Genomic DNA, 15,201 nt, shown 5'->3' on the forward strand with positions numbered 1-15,201 from the left:
TTGTATCATCAGCACACCTGATTTAACATAATGAATTACTGATTAGCCAAAGTAAGTGCTGGATGATCACTATAAATAATATTGGAGTTCTTCAAGGAGATGCTGGGAAACAGTTAAATGAGTATATTCACATATGTAAAATCACTACTTATTGTATTAATATTAGTTAAATTTAGTCTAATATTAATGTTTTTCTGAGTAAATAAATGCTTACTGCCCAGATAAACAGCTTTTCAATATACTCAATATACAGAGTACTGCATTTTGTCATTTTAATTTTTGTAAACCAAATTTCAAAAAATAACATTGTCAATATGCAGATGAATAAGACTAAAATAATTTAAGATTATTAACCAACACGTGTAAAATAATAACTGGAAAAAGACTGTACTAATGTTACATCTTTACTGAGTTACACTGAGACCATTAGTGGGTTCAATATATGGTTCCACTCAGGACACAGTAGGCTTACGTAAACTAAGAGTTAATGTGAGACTAGTAATTTTTGCTGTGCTGTGACTGTACAGTAAGAGTGTAAGGTGATGCTCACTGTCAATGGGACTCCTGGTTGGGTAGGATTTGGTGTAGTTGGCCACGCATTTGATGAGCTGTGGGCTGATGCTCTGGCAGTACTGATTGACGGCGTTGATTTGGGAGACGGTGGGTGAGGAGTCCGTGCGGAAGATGGCCTGGCAGTACTCGCGGCAGTTTGTGTGTCTCCCTGCATAGCTGCAGCAAACGGAGCCCACTTGGAGAACACAGAAGCAGAGCAGAGACCAATATGCAATGAGTTCATGCAATTCCCAAATGACTCCTATTAATCAAGTCCATTAATTAAGTCTATTAATCAAGTAAAGAAAAATCAGTAGGGATGTCTGATAAATTGGCAATGACTAGTTGGGCAATTTACATTATAATTAAGGTTGAACAATTTGGTGAAAACATCTAACTGTGGTATTTCTGACCAAACTGCATTTGTGATTAAATTAAGCCCCAGGTCATTTTTTCACAAAGAAGAGCAGCACTTTTTTTTTTTGACTTAAAGCTTAATGAATGTAGCATGCCAGTTCACAAGCGCAGCATTATTAGGTTACATAATCCCATTTTGAACGTACTAAGACAACACTGAATAATGCAAGGTATCATTAAAATGACAGCTTTTGCGATATGAAAAAAACTGACAGTAATGACAGTAATGCATAAAAATTGAAATTGAACATGAACATGAAATTCTCCTAATGATCTCTCTTACAGTAAGAAACAGAGCCCTATCGACACAACCATTTATATACCTCTTCTGTCAGATAGTGTTCTTATGTTTAATGAAGGCTTTTTAAAGTTTATCTCTGTTCAGTAAAGTACTTTGTACATGTTATTGTTCAGTTAAGTCTATTTTTATTGCTTATTGCTTGTTTTTAAAAAACCCTGCATACCTTATCATTAGTCTAAATAATCAGCAGATTACCCAATTACTGATATAATTGATCATGACAGCCCTGCTCACATGCATGCAGAAACATGTCTACTAAAATGCAAACACCAGCTACAGCCCTGAGCTGCATATGGCCAAAGAAACAGATCTGCTGTGGGCCCCTTGGGTCACTTGAACTGCAGGTTATGTGCCACTGTGCAGAGGGCCACATGTCTCCCTGTCCAAAGTCTGGACAGGAAGCCCATACCGTGACTGACGGTGTCCGCAGGGCAGCACTCTCATATATGAACACAAATAAGCATTTCATTCACTGGTCAGCTCAACGGCAGGCTAAATTTCAGCATGAAGGGGGTCATGAACCTGCCTTGCAGGCATATAAACATGACTTGCCAACAGAATGGAGTCTCTTTTCCTTTTCACATCCATATGTTAAAGAACATAGAAGCCACAGAGCTCTGTAGGAAATACATTACTTCAGGAACAGCAAAATGAAGTACAGGCGAAATAGCTGACTGATAGTGACAGTGGTGACAGCATATGCTTTTTCTGTGGTATTTTTATGCATTTTTAATATGCTTACTTTCATTTTTGGTGATACAGTTGTAGAGCGGTTTCTGCAGGAGAAGAAAGGAGAGCATGTTATATACAGACATCATGGACAACTACTACGATAGTGAAAATAATTCCTTTATGTGTCTGTTTTGGCAGCGCTATGATAAATAGATTATTTTATCTTTCAACATCAAAAGACAAGCAGATAAAATATCTGAACTGCAGACTATGTGTTCAAACAGCTCTTTGTTTCCTCCTCCTCTGCTTCTGAGAAATGTCAAGAACTCCAACCTCCCACTGCATTATTTTTGTACAGATGTAAAACAAGTTAAACCCCTTAAAATCCCAGGCTTATTATAACTCAGGTGTTCTTAAGTTATAGAAGCTTGGCCCTGCCATGGGGTCCCAGCCATTTAAGGGGTTAAATCATAAGCTCATGCTGTTTTCTCATGCTCCAGGCAATTGCTGGCTAATAGAACACCACCAACTGTAAGGTTCTTCTTCCCAAGCTGTCTTCAAGTACTGCATCATGATCACTCTGGCCTTACAGCATGTGTGCCCTGCTTGCTCGTCAGCACCTTACTTTGAAATCCTCTCTGAGTGAAGAATCTTGAGATTCCTGTCAGAGCTTCATAAAGGTTAGCCAGCATTGTTGCGTGCTTTGGCTCGGACTGAGACTCCTCGTAAAGTGGAGGGCGCGAGATGAAAGCAGCCCAGGCCTTAAAGCTGGAGGGAGTCTGCTCCAAACCAAACATTATGCCTGCTGGTTTGTTTGTTTGTTTGGACGGAGGAGATTAAAGGGGGGGGGGAGGCAAAAAAGTTAAGCACACAACAGCGCTAGGTTCTGAGCTAGGTTGGGTACTGCACTGAGAAATATGAAGACTTCATTTTCTTTGATGTTTACTTAACATTTTTGCTTACACCCAGACACCTAAATTCCAGCTATATTGGATCATAATTTATATATGTCATATCCAGTCAGAACACGGAAATTACTTCCCTTCAGAGTTCAACTGACAGGAAATTACCTCACGAGGAGGACAAGGCTGGTTGGAAAAGGCTGTTTTATTGCTTGACACAGCAATAAAGACAAATATTAAGTTTTAGACATGCTGCAATAACCCTTCAAGTCAAACAAATAAAAGAAATGAGAAGTCAGCACCAGTCGTGAACACTGAGTTGCTTATATGATAAAAGCTTAATCTGCTGTAGTGTTTATTTGCTTTTTTATCTCTAAATCTGCATAAAAATAAACATACACTGACAAATCTAAGACGAAATTAGACGTATCCAGTATTTATTATGAGTGTATCTGCTCATGTTTTGACCTAAAGAAACTTGCTTTGTAACTACACATGCATTAAAGTACAAATCTGAGCCATAAAACATCTAGTGTGTTTTGAAAGCCCCCTCTTATTCCATAGGTTAGTTATTGGCTGTTACACTCGCTGATATGTACAGCTATAATGAAGGCTCCCCATTTCTGCCTTTTTTTTTTCCATTTCTACTGATAACTTTGATAAAGACTTGCAAAGATTTTGGTTTCCTCTGTACAACATGGTGTTACACACACTCACCTCTGTGTCTTTTTTGCATACTTTTATGATATCGTTCTTAGAAGATGCCTGAAAAAAAAAGACAAAAAATATGACAGAGATAGTTTACAGATAATGACAACAGCTGAGACTGCAGAGAAACTTGACAAAGGTTTTAAATACAACAGTCAATTCACATAACATAATGGACATTTTTTTGCCTTTTGCATAAAACATAGTAATTTAAAGTAAAAGTAATGAAAAATATATTGCTTATTGTTGACAAGTCAGTCCTTTCAATAGGACATTTTTTGTTACTGAGTTATACATGTACATATACAGTTACTAAGAAATAAGGGTTTTATATAGAAATATAAGGTTTTGCCTTGCTAGTGGAGGAACCACTACTTCTATTACTCAATGAAATTACTGGAAAGCATTATATTTTGACACTTTGTTGTACGCTTGCAGAGCATACTTCATCTTTAAAAAAGTATCTGTATTTCTGCTAAATGTCTAAAACATTTTGGAAAATGTTTGTCATTTTTATTATTTCAGCTAGAAACAGAAAATCTGCAAAATTTCAGGAAATACCTATTTTAAGTAACTACCTGTTTGCATTCCCTGCGGCACTCTGCTGAGATGGCCAACTCACAGCAGCCCAGACCCACCCACCCATCTGATTTCCTTGATGCTCCTAAAAAACCAAGCAAAGACACAAACTTAGGAAGTTAGCAAAGAGTGACAGAACAATGTCCTCTCTCTCTCTCATCTAGAACTCACCCAGATCCATTCGAACAGCATGATGCTGGATTTTGTGAAGTGCAATAATACATGCACACTACTTATGAACCTCAGCAGCACTATCATCACCAAACCATCAATCTCAACAAACATTTTGCCCAACATGTTTTTAATGTACTGGGTTCAATTCTGGCTCCTTTCATGGTGAACCTCAAAGATCTGGACCAGTACTTTAATGGGTATTGTTAGATGGGGTTTCATGGATATGAGCTATGATATTTTTGCATCTGGGAGGCATTAGATCTTCAGACAGTCTAAAGCCTCTCTTATTCTTTTAAGACTGGTACACAGGCGAAAACACAGGTGGGCTCAGCTAACACCCCTACACATCCCTGTGAGAAGCTCTGGCTGTATTTCTTACCTGGTAACGTAGAGTTGATACAGATCCAAAGCTCATTCTGCAAAGAAACAAGAGCAAGGTCTTATAAGGTATTAGAGACACACATCAAAGACAACATGTTTGTAGAAGACTCGAAGGTTAAACCTGAATGTTTCCTGCACCAAAACTAAGCCTAGTTCTGGACTAATTTTGTGGTCAAGAGGTGATTCTCACTAATGGCTTCTTGACAGGTACATATCCTTTCAGACTCATAGTGTTGAGCTGTCTTCTCATAATGGAAAAATGAACAGAAACACCTGTGGATTTTTTCAGATCTGAAGCAGGAGTGGAGCTTGATTTTCTCCTCTCTCTTAAACGTAAAGATTAAGGTACTGCTTATCTGATGGTAATGTTTTTGGTGGTCTACCAGATCTTGCACAATTATTAGTAGCTCCTTTTACTCTGTATCTTTTAATGTTTTTTTTTTAACTACAGTTTTGGAAACTCCTGTTTTTTCACTTAACTTCCTTTGACATTTCCTTTCTTTATCCAAGAGGATTATTTTATATCTTAATATCCTAAGGAATATCTCCAGAAAAATGAACTTACGTACTTAATGGCCGGTTTGACTAGAAACTAAATAAATAAAAATTGGTCTCTGACTTTAACACAGTCCTGTAGATATTTAGATATGGATCAAATTTTGGGCTAATTATGAGTTACATCAGCCTGGGTTATATAAAAGGATTTACAGGAGTATTCTGTGTTTACCTGCATAAAGCTCTTAAGCATTTACATCTGCAGGCAATCTGTTACTTTGCTGGGATGAAAGGATTGCTTGGAAGTTGTGCTGTATATTTATTATGCATTAAGTGCATATCTTGTGCCTACCTATGTCCTCATTGTATTCCTTGAGAACAGTTTAACAGACTACCTGATTTTGCTCATGGAAAGTAGTCTTAAAGACTAAGCTTAAGTCTTAATATTTGAACTGACTTAACTGAACTGAATCAAACTAGACTGAGAGAATGTAAACAACAACAAGGTACGATTACATGCTGTACTTCCTGCAGAAAATGAATTCAGTAGACTCTTGCCACTCTGAAAGCCTCAACTGGACGTCTTGGAGACTTTAATGAATTTAACTGAATCCAGTCATGGATTTAATTCTCATTTGCACTGTTTTTAGATAACCTCTGATAGGCTTAGTCATTGGGTTTTATTAGTTAATCTGAGTATCATCTGATGATTAGACTCATTTTGTTTCTTTATTCAAAATTCCCCTAAGTCTTATTCCACTTTTGAGTTTTGTTTCCTCTCAAAGTCTTTCTTGCCACTACTGGATTTTCTTGCTCAGTTGGGGTTTAGACCCGGATTTCTGTAAAGCTGCTTTGTGACAACGCCTGTTGTAAAAAGAGCTATACCTAATAAAGTCAAATTGAAATTAAAGTGAATTGTACTTTGGCAGCAGTGTTTTTCTTTTGGTTAGCTATAGTGCGTTTTAAATTTCAGCTGGGCTCCAAAGTGACTCTAAATACGACTTGAGCGTAATTAAAAATATATTAATCCGAGAAACTCAACAATCTCATTAAAAGTCGCAAAAAGCCTTGTGGTGAGATGGTGCTGGACTAAGCAGCTAAAGCTTTCAGGATACTGGCTGCTCCTCCTCATATGACGCAGACAGCATGTTGACTTGCAGAGGGAGCCCATTCTAGCAAAGCTGCGGGCTTTGACAAGATCATCAACCGAATAAACAGGATATTGTTTGAGGTTCATGCTGTACGTCACTGTGAATACTTCATGTTCTCTGGCTGCTGAAAAAAGGAGCCCCTGTCAAAGACCATCATCGTTGTTTGTGAAGGGCAGAAGTTTGAAAAAAGAACTCAAAGCATACATAGGCTTCATAAAGAAGAGAATGCTCTAAATTCACAGTAGTCTTCGATGTCTTGCAAGCACAATCGCATTTATGCACCTCCTCACCAATGGGTGGCCCTTTAGATCACACATAACTGTGAGGAACGCAGAAAGAGATTTTGAGCTCTCTGCAAAACCACTTCCAAAATCCATTTGAATCCATTTGGGCAAATTAGTGCGAGACACATGTCCAAATAAAATAAAGCTTTCCACTCGCCGGCTAATTAGAGGCTGACTCTAATTGCACGTTGCTTATGCCAGCATTCCAGGTTTGTAATTAGGGATGATGGTGGAGGGCATGAAGCTGTTTTCCAGCCTTCATCTTTCATACATCTAACCCCGACCAGGTGAGACCACAGCACTGCAAAATCAAAGGGGTGTACGGCGAGCAAGAATGGCCACTGTTTAATACTTCCTGTGGTGTTTAGGCGACAGCTTTCAACGTTGACCACAATTTAGAGCTCAGTCTGATAGATAGGAGGCTCAGCTTACCATAGACTCTGGACAGTAGCTTGGTAGACGCTGGTAAAGGAACCTCAAATGGGATTCACTTCTAATACTTGTAAGCTGTAAGCAGAAGAAAGAAAATCAAGATTTTATTGCTGAACACCACTTAAAAGTTGATATCTTGAAGTAATAGTCTGGCGACAAATCTAAATCACCCTTATCAGTAAATGTAATTCAGCGAAGACGTGTTTGATGTACAAAGTCTTGTTTTGCACTGGAGGTACAAAGCTAAAGTAATGGAAGCATTTAACTCACCAGTTAGCAATTGCACATGCTTCAAATGTCATATTTGCCTAGTTGTTGGCTAATCTTGTGTATTTGACACAGAATGACATACAGTATCTATAAAAATGAACATGAATACAGACAAAATTGAGGTTTTGAGATGACTGTTCACTGCATGAAGTTTGCATGATGCTAACTGATTGGGTATAAGCTTCCACTACTTGATAGCTACATTGACCTCATAGCTCAAGTACAAAACAAAAAGAAGCAAATACAGACAAAACATGCCTTGACTGATCAACTAAAAGTGGGATAAAGGGAAAATCTGATTTGATTTTCCATCAAACTATCGATTTATCAGGGATGTGTGACCCCACAGTGCTTTTATAAATCATTACAAATATTCCTTTCAGCAATGCAAATGCTCATGAGTTGTGTGTTTTCTTATTTTGACAGAGAATCATGGAATCAATTATACTCACAAAGAGTCACCATGAGAACGTTCCACACAGTACAATTTAGCGAGGATTCAGCAGCAAATAGGCAAGACAAAGACATTCAGTGATTCTTGTGCTTGTGGGGACACGAAAGCAGACAACTGTTTATATTTCTCACTTGTTTTGAGCACTGGCCACACCTGTTTTGGAACCCATCTCTGAAACAATCTCCAAATGGCAGAATCTCACAGTCTTCCAGCACTATTAGGTCTGTGGCCTGAGAGTCTTGCCATCTCTGTTTTTCTCAAACCAAATCAATTGGCGATGAATGTGAGTTTGAACAGGGCCATGTTATAACCATTCATTAATGTCATCGTGCTCTGGGAACATATTATCTGCCAACACATTCTGGTTTGGAAGAGAGAAGCAACTTCAATTCTGTTGATTTATGTTTGTTTGAAGAAACCCAGTCTCAGGAACAACTGCCATAGGCAAGAGGGTGTCATAGTTGCTTTGAATTTGTTTAGGCAGCGCTGGGTGCTGAGGATTACTCTGAGAAAATATACTGTATGAGAGATTAACTACCATTCAAACCTTTGGGACACGCTGTCAGTTTTCTTTACCTGAACATATGTCTGCCAAAACTCACTTAAGTCCTAAATAATCACCGGTGAGTCATCTTGTGCATTATAAGCAACTGTTTCACACTCACTCTGAATAGAGTACTACAGACAGGATTAGTCTTACACGGAGAGGTGGGGTAATGTAATTAATATAATTACCTCAGGACGTCTGTAAAGTTTTCTGTGTAGAACAATTCGCATGTGATAAGAAATCTGGATACGATGCATTGTTGCCACACCAAAAAGTTCCACAAGCAATACGTACGGCTGCTCATGTCCAAACAATTCATTCAATTGCAATTTCCTTTACCCTTACCCTACCTAGCTATCTTAAGTGAATGCAGTGTCATTAGCATTGTTGTTAGCTCGTTTACAGCCAAAAGTCAACACTGCTGCATAAAATCAAACTTTTTCTGTCATTTTACAGGCTTTAATGTTCAGGGTTGTACATTTGAGGAAGCACTATACATATTGGCCACAGAGAATATAAGTAAATGCTTCTTTGAGTGCCTCCTTACCAAAACACATGAAAATTTTACCGCCATGGTGACTCCTACAGGATTAACATAATATGGGGTCATTTCTACGATCCGCTTTATGGTGGGTAAAAGATGGAAGAAATTTTACTAACGCTGGAGTGTGCAGTCCATAAAAATGACTGACATGGTGGATACAGAAGGACTGAAATCACTGACAAACCAAACAACTGTTATAATTACAATATCCCACCTTCCCAAGTAAAGTTCTCGTCCGAATAGTACTTAGTAGCTTTAGTTGATTTTTTTTTTAAAACAGAGAAAAAGTATTTGGACACAGTGCGGCCCATAGATAATTAAAATGTTTTTGTTGTTTTGGCACTGTACTCCTGCGCAAAAATAGGTAGAAAACTATGTATTTGTAAATAAAGCTAGTATTAGCTATCAAGCTAAACATTTTGGTGAATACAATGAACTATTATTTCCTAATTCATGCAATAACCCTAAAATACTTTCAGTGCAATTCTATGCCCTGTGAAAACATTTGGGGACTAATTTATAGCTATATATTTTATATAACAAAAAATAATTTTTAAAAATATTTTTCGAGAAAAAACAAATATATTGATTTGCCTAATTACTTATGGACACCTGAAATATGATTACTATGTATAAAAGTGATGTGGTTCCTACATCAACATTAATACACTAAAATTAAAGCTGATATTCTGCACTTTATTGTTTTACTTCCACTCCAATGTGCTGGAATGAAGAGCCAGGTCACACTTTATTTTGAGACTACACTGGAGATTATCAACAGCATTAGGGTTTGAGTTAGGTTTAGGTTCTAGATTGAAGTCAAGGTTAGGGTTAGGTGTAAGCTTAGGGCTAATATAATCTACATTCAAAGTAATGTTCAGTTGCATTTAGTGACCTTTAGTTGAATATTAATGAGCGACAAAGTGAACGTCTACAGAGCACCTACCGTGGAGACTCACAAAAAAAGTGTATGGAAGTCCATAAAGTCTTGAAGAAATATTAAGTTAAAATATATTAAGGAAGAAGAAAATTTTGAGACCATACTCTACATGTGCAAACAATAACAAGATTTCCATACAGTATTAAATTATGCGCATTTGCTGACAAGCTCAAATTAATTAAGGTGTCTAGTCCAGACTGATGTATGGTAATTTCATACAGTCTGGAAAAACCCCTCAGCGTATACTTAAAACAAGAGCAGCTGATGGGCAGTGATTTCTTGGCGGCTCATCAAAGGGAACCTGCTGCACGCTACAACAGAAAAGGACCAGAGGCTCTGCGAGCGAATGACCTATCCAGTCCATTTAGGAAAGTTTTTCTCTCTTTTTCTTTTGGAAGGCTAAATCAATGGCGGGTGCCAGGCAGAACATCTAAAGAGGGCCGTCCTCCTCCTTTCAGAGGGCTGAAGGCCTCGTCTCATCAAAGCTCCAGGCTTCCATTAAGATGAAATAGCCGGGAGATTACGGCTGTGTGAGGCAGCGACACAGCCTGGAACCTTCCCCTCTCTCTCTCTCTCTCTCTCTCTCTCTCTCTCCGCAAAATGCTGGTGCTACAGACCCGCACTAACAAGGTGTCATTATTGTTCTAATCTCTCTTTTTCTGGCCCTGCCTTTCGTGTTGTCGATCTCTCAGCCTCTGTGATTTTGTGTTGTATTTCCAGTCCATGTTTTTTATCATTCTACAATGCTGTCTATATTTTTCACTTATGAACAATTCAGGCTTATATATTCTCTCTCTCTCTCTCTCTCTCTCTCTCTCTCTCTCTCTCTCTCTCTCATCGGCAGGTGCAACTGTGGGCACAAGAGGGCTTCTCTAGGCCAGTCTGTTGTCACGACAGCCACTGTAGACTGAATGAACCTTCACTTTAAGGAGTACGGAGGGGGCTGCTGCTGGCAGAGGGCTGAAGGTTAAAGTAACGCCACTGGCCGCCTGTTTCTGATTGCCCAAAAGAGCCCTTTCAGATGTCTCTTTCATGTCTTTTGGGGCTCAGGAGACAGACGCGAGTCTGCTTGGCCCCATCGCATTCTCCCCCCTCCGCAGTAAATAAAAGTAAGCCAAAGAGCCCTCACCTGCTCCTCAGTAAAGCAGGAGGAGTGAGGGAAACTTCTATTCGTTCTTTCTCTCATCACCCAACTTCAAAGAAGGAAGAAAAAAAAACCCTCAGCACTTCACGTCCAAACAGTCTATATATTTCTTGCAGAGCTGACACTGAGCGCCTTGTTCGGCAAATAAGGATTGCATTCTGTTGGCTAATGCTCCTTTCACTACTCACAACAAGTGATGGAGAGTGAAATACCCACATACCAAAAAATGTATTCATCCAGACTAGCTCGACAAATAACTAAAGAAGTGCACATCTCTCAAGATGGGCCAAGATTCTGAATTTCAGAACTGGCAGCGTGAATAAAGAGAGTCTAAGATCTCAGAAACAATTTCTGTAATCATGGCTAATTTTTGGCCAGCTAAGAATAAGCTTTTGGATGCTGTCTTCACATTTACACCACATCAAGAGCTGAGCCTAATTAAACCCCAACAAAGAATGAATTAAAACCCATCAGACCTCAAAGTGTCATTAGTAATGTTAGAGAAATCTGCAATGTCAAATAAGGGGGGCACTATGGCAAAGATATAATAATCCGATTCTTCGAAGCAGATATTTTCACAGTACACTGTTTTTTTGACTACCATTAAAAACTGTGAGCATAACGCTTTTTATTCAGTGTTGCACATACTGCAATGTATAAATCCAATTAAATGGGACTATTTATGCTCTCTTTGTAATGATACACGCAGTTGGTCAGTGTTCATTAAGTACTCGTGATAATATGTTCAGAACAGTGTATTTTGATTTGATGTATGGTACTGTGTAAAAGTCAGAGACAATCTTTCATTTATTTAATTTCCAGTCAAAAGGCCATTAAGTTATTCACTTTTCAGTGTGAGGGAAAACGCGAAAAACATTTATTTAACAATAAACACAGAGGCCTCAGCAACAATGTTTTTTCAGTATTTTCAGTGTCTTTCATTCTTTTCAGGAGACTTGCTTGTAAGTTATTCAAAGAAATCTGCAAGGAAATTTTCCACAGCTGCAAAGTTCGGCTGGATCTCAAGCAATTCCAAATATATTCAGTGATGTTAAATCTTTTATCAGGTGGAGCTTTCTGACAGCTACACATCCTTTCAGACTCATAGCACTGAATTGTCTTCACACAGTGGAAGGATGGACAGAAACACTGGATTTTTTTCAGCTCTACAGCTATAGTGGAGACACTCAAAAACGAAAGCTTTACATACAGTTTATCTGATGGTGGGGCGATGGTTTTAGTGGTCTGCCAAATCTTGCATGGTTGTTAAGAGTCCCGTTTTCTCTAAATCTTTTAATAAGCATTTAAACTCCAGTTTCTGAAACTCAGTTTTTTTCATTTACTGTTCTCTGACTTCCCCTTCCATATACAAGTGGATTACCTTATATCTAATCTCCTCAGCAGTATCTCTTTAAAAATCTCCTGAATAACTTGCACTTAATGGCTGTTTTGACTGGAACTTCAATAATTAAAATCTCTAACTTCTGCACAATTTCATCACAATAATAATAAATGCTGTTTTTGCCACCACTAATGTCAACTCTAATCTTGAATATTAACCCTACAGAACAATGTTGATCAATATTGCTCAAGAAATATTTATACACTGTATTGAACCCACAGGTCATTTCACACTCCTAACATGTACTGTATTAGTAGGAATGTTATATGTGTTTGTATACTGTTGTGTGCCACATTACTTGTGCACCATTCTTACCTGATCGCAGGCTTCTCTACACTGAGAGAACTCGGCAGCATGATGGCAGCAGGATGGGTCTATAAAAGGAAAATGCACACACACACAAACAAACACAAACACACAAAGGAACACAGAGGTTAGTCCTATTTAGAGCACTCAGAACCTTTCATCTCGAGCCGCAGCAGCTCTCTGAATCTACCTACGGATCATCATCTTGTGTATAATGTTTTCAGGTTGGACATTCAGTAATGCATCACTGTTGTATTTAATTTTTTGTTATGTTAAACAGCGTACATGCCTGAAAGATAGCTGCACTGTTGGGTATACTTCTTCACCAACAGAGCGTCTGTTACCTGACAATCTATCAAAACTAGAGATTAAACAATTTTTCTTTTCCGAGATGGAAACCTTGAGTATGAGTCAATACTTGGGCTGTCAGGTGGGGCCAGAAATAAAATTCAATTCTTTACTCTGTTTATTTGTCAAATATTCAAATATATCCAAATTTAAATACACTTAAATACATCTTTTCCTCTCCAAAAATAAGATTATTTTGTAAACAAAACAAGCAGGATACATAACTGCAGTCAACATTAAGTCAATATTAAAAAGTCAATATTAAGTCACCTAAATCCACAAAGTGGGGTTATGCTCTGCACAAACCCCACCAAAAACTCAGTGTTTAAACCAGTTGTTCTCAACCTGGGGGCCACACCTTATTAGATGGTTGTCAGGAAAGGTACATAGGTCTATTGTGATGTATCTCTGAGATGGACATATACATAAAATCCCCATGCCAGTGATATCTCCTCGCCATTATAAGCTCAAGAAAGCAGCTATACTGAAAGTGATAGGACACTGACTATAGAGAAAGGAAGAAAAAGTGCGTAACGCTGGTGCAGACTGCAACTTAGCCACACAGCTAAACTAGCAGCTAACTTCACTACCTTACAAAATGTCGCATGATTACAGCTTACTGTGCTATAAAGTGTCCACAATCGGAGCACTAGTTTTTCAGGGAAAAGTCTGCAGTCTGAAGCAGATCTTTTGGTTTCAGAATGCTTCAGACACACTGCTTTAGAGTGATGAAGCTTCTAAAAGCTGTGCAATTTAAAACTCTAATTAAAGCCTAAATAAATCATTCCTGTTTTGTATGTTTAAGGTCAGCAACAGCATGTTCTTCCTTCCGTTTGGTAGTTGTCGTTTGTGATAATGTTACTAATTGGCCTGGAACATATTCAGAGCTGCAATAGAGATGAATGTGCATTTGCTTTTGTCCACTGGATTTGACAAATATTAAACAGCAAATTTTATTTTAGCAGCCCTATTCAACCAAGCTGATATTTCTTGTTTAAAAACTATTAAGCTTTAAATTAGCTATTTTAAGTGAAGCATCTAAATGAATCATGCTCAAACTACTTAAACACTTTACTACCCTACAGGAATACACAGCTAACAACACACAACACACAACAAAAGTGAGTGCTATTTCAGGCTAGGTTTTTACAGGATTGGATAAGACTCATTCTGGTTTTTCCTGATATCTAAACCAGCATTTTCTGATGATATCAGCCCAATACTGATATCCATAGATACCAATAAGGCATCTCTAGTCAAAAAATGTTTTGAAAGCTTTTGCTTTTGTAAGAAAAGGTGGCCTGGAGAGAGAACACACAATTCAAGCACTTGGTCAACAAGCTCGTCTCTTTCTAAACCGGTAAACAAATCTTGGAAACTGTGAGGTGAAGTGGAAAAACAAAAGCAAACACAAACACATACACAAACACATCTACCCTGTTCTAGGAAGAGGCGTAATGTAAACAGAGGTGCAGGTTTAGCGCACCCTGGAGAATGCAGAGATCACAAAGAGCATGCTCTCTGTGTGTGAACTCAACAGTTTGCTTATAATAATCACAAGAGGGAGTCGATCCTTTGAGGACCTTACAAAAACATATTCTCATCTGTTTATGCTCCTCCAGAAAATGTCATCATTATCAGACCGGTGAGCTTTCATCTCTGCCCAGCCTCGGCCGTCCTCCATTTGTGTCCCGTCCAAAGGCTGAGCCTTTCATCAGCGTGATTCGATCTGTTTCTTTTCTTTTGTTAGGACTGTCTTTACCTCTCTCCTTTCTCCTCTGTCGGCGTGAGACAGTACACCGTGCTAAAGTCATGACTCTATGAAAAATTTATCTGAAATATGGATGGGTACATAATATATTGTTGTGAATAGAATGTGAAAGCATGGAAGATTTAACGTTATAATGTGCAGCTAGCAATGTGGCTGCAATCGCCAGCATAACACCACAACGCCGCAACAGTAACAAGCTAACAACGGTTGTGGACATGTCACAACCATAAGCACATATTTCCATTTTGCTTTTTTTGGCTTTTGAATGAGAGCACAGGCAGGTGAAGCATGCTTGAAACCAGAACTCATGCTGCTTCTGACCTGCTGCCACTTGCAACTCACTCCTGCATTCAGTGTAGCGATTTACATGGGCTGTCGCGTGGCCAACAGCAGCCGCAGCACAGTTTTAAGCTTCGAGTGTATTTTT

At 38.5% G+C, this 15,201-nt stretch overlaps 1 protein-coding gene across 1 annotated transcript in view; it reads right to left on the reverse strand.

Annotated features, from left to right (window-relative positions):
* reck (reversion-inducing-cysteine-rich protein with kazal motifs) overlaps nt 1-15,201 on the reverse strand; it is a 64,334-nt gene that overhangs the window by 29,614 nt on the left and 19,519 nt on the right. Inside the window, exons 2-8 of the mRNA XM_036582866.1 lie at nt 12,665-12,723; nt 7,049-7,123; nt 4,685-4,721; nt 4,131-4,216; nt 3,562-3,609; nt 2,013-2,046; nt 551-748 (exon numbers count right to left, since the gene is read on the reverse strand). Of these exons, the coding sequence (XP_036438759.1) occupies nt 551-748; nt 2,013-2,046; nt 3,562-3,609; nt 4,131-4,216; nt 4,685-4,721; nt 7,049-7,123; nt 12,665-12,723 (537 nt within the window). The remainder of the gene's footprint in view (nt 1-550; nt 749-2,012; nt 2,047-3,561; nt 3,610-4,130; nt 4,217-4,684; nt 4,722-7,048; nt 7,124-12,664; nt 12,724-15,201) is intronic.

Source organism: Colossoma macropomum, unplaced genomic scaffold (assembly GCF_904425465.1).
Source record: "Colossoma macropomum unplaced genomic scaffold, Colossoma_macropomum, whole genome shotgun sequence".
Taxonomy (NCBI): domain Eukaryota; kingdom Metazoa; phylum Chordata; class Actinopteri; order Characiformes; family Serrasalmidae; genus Colossoma; species Colossoma macropomum.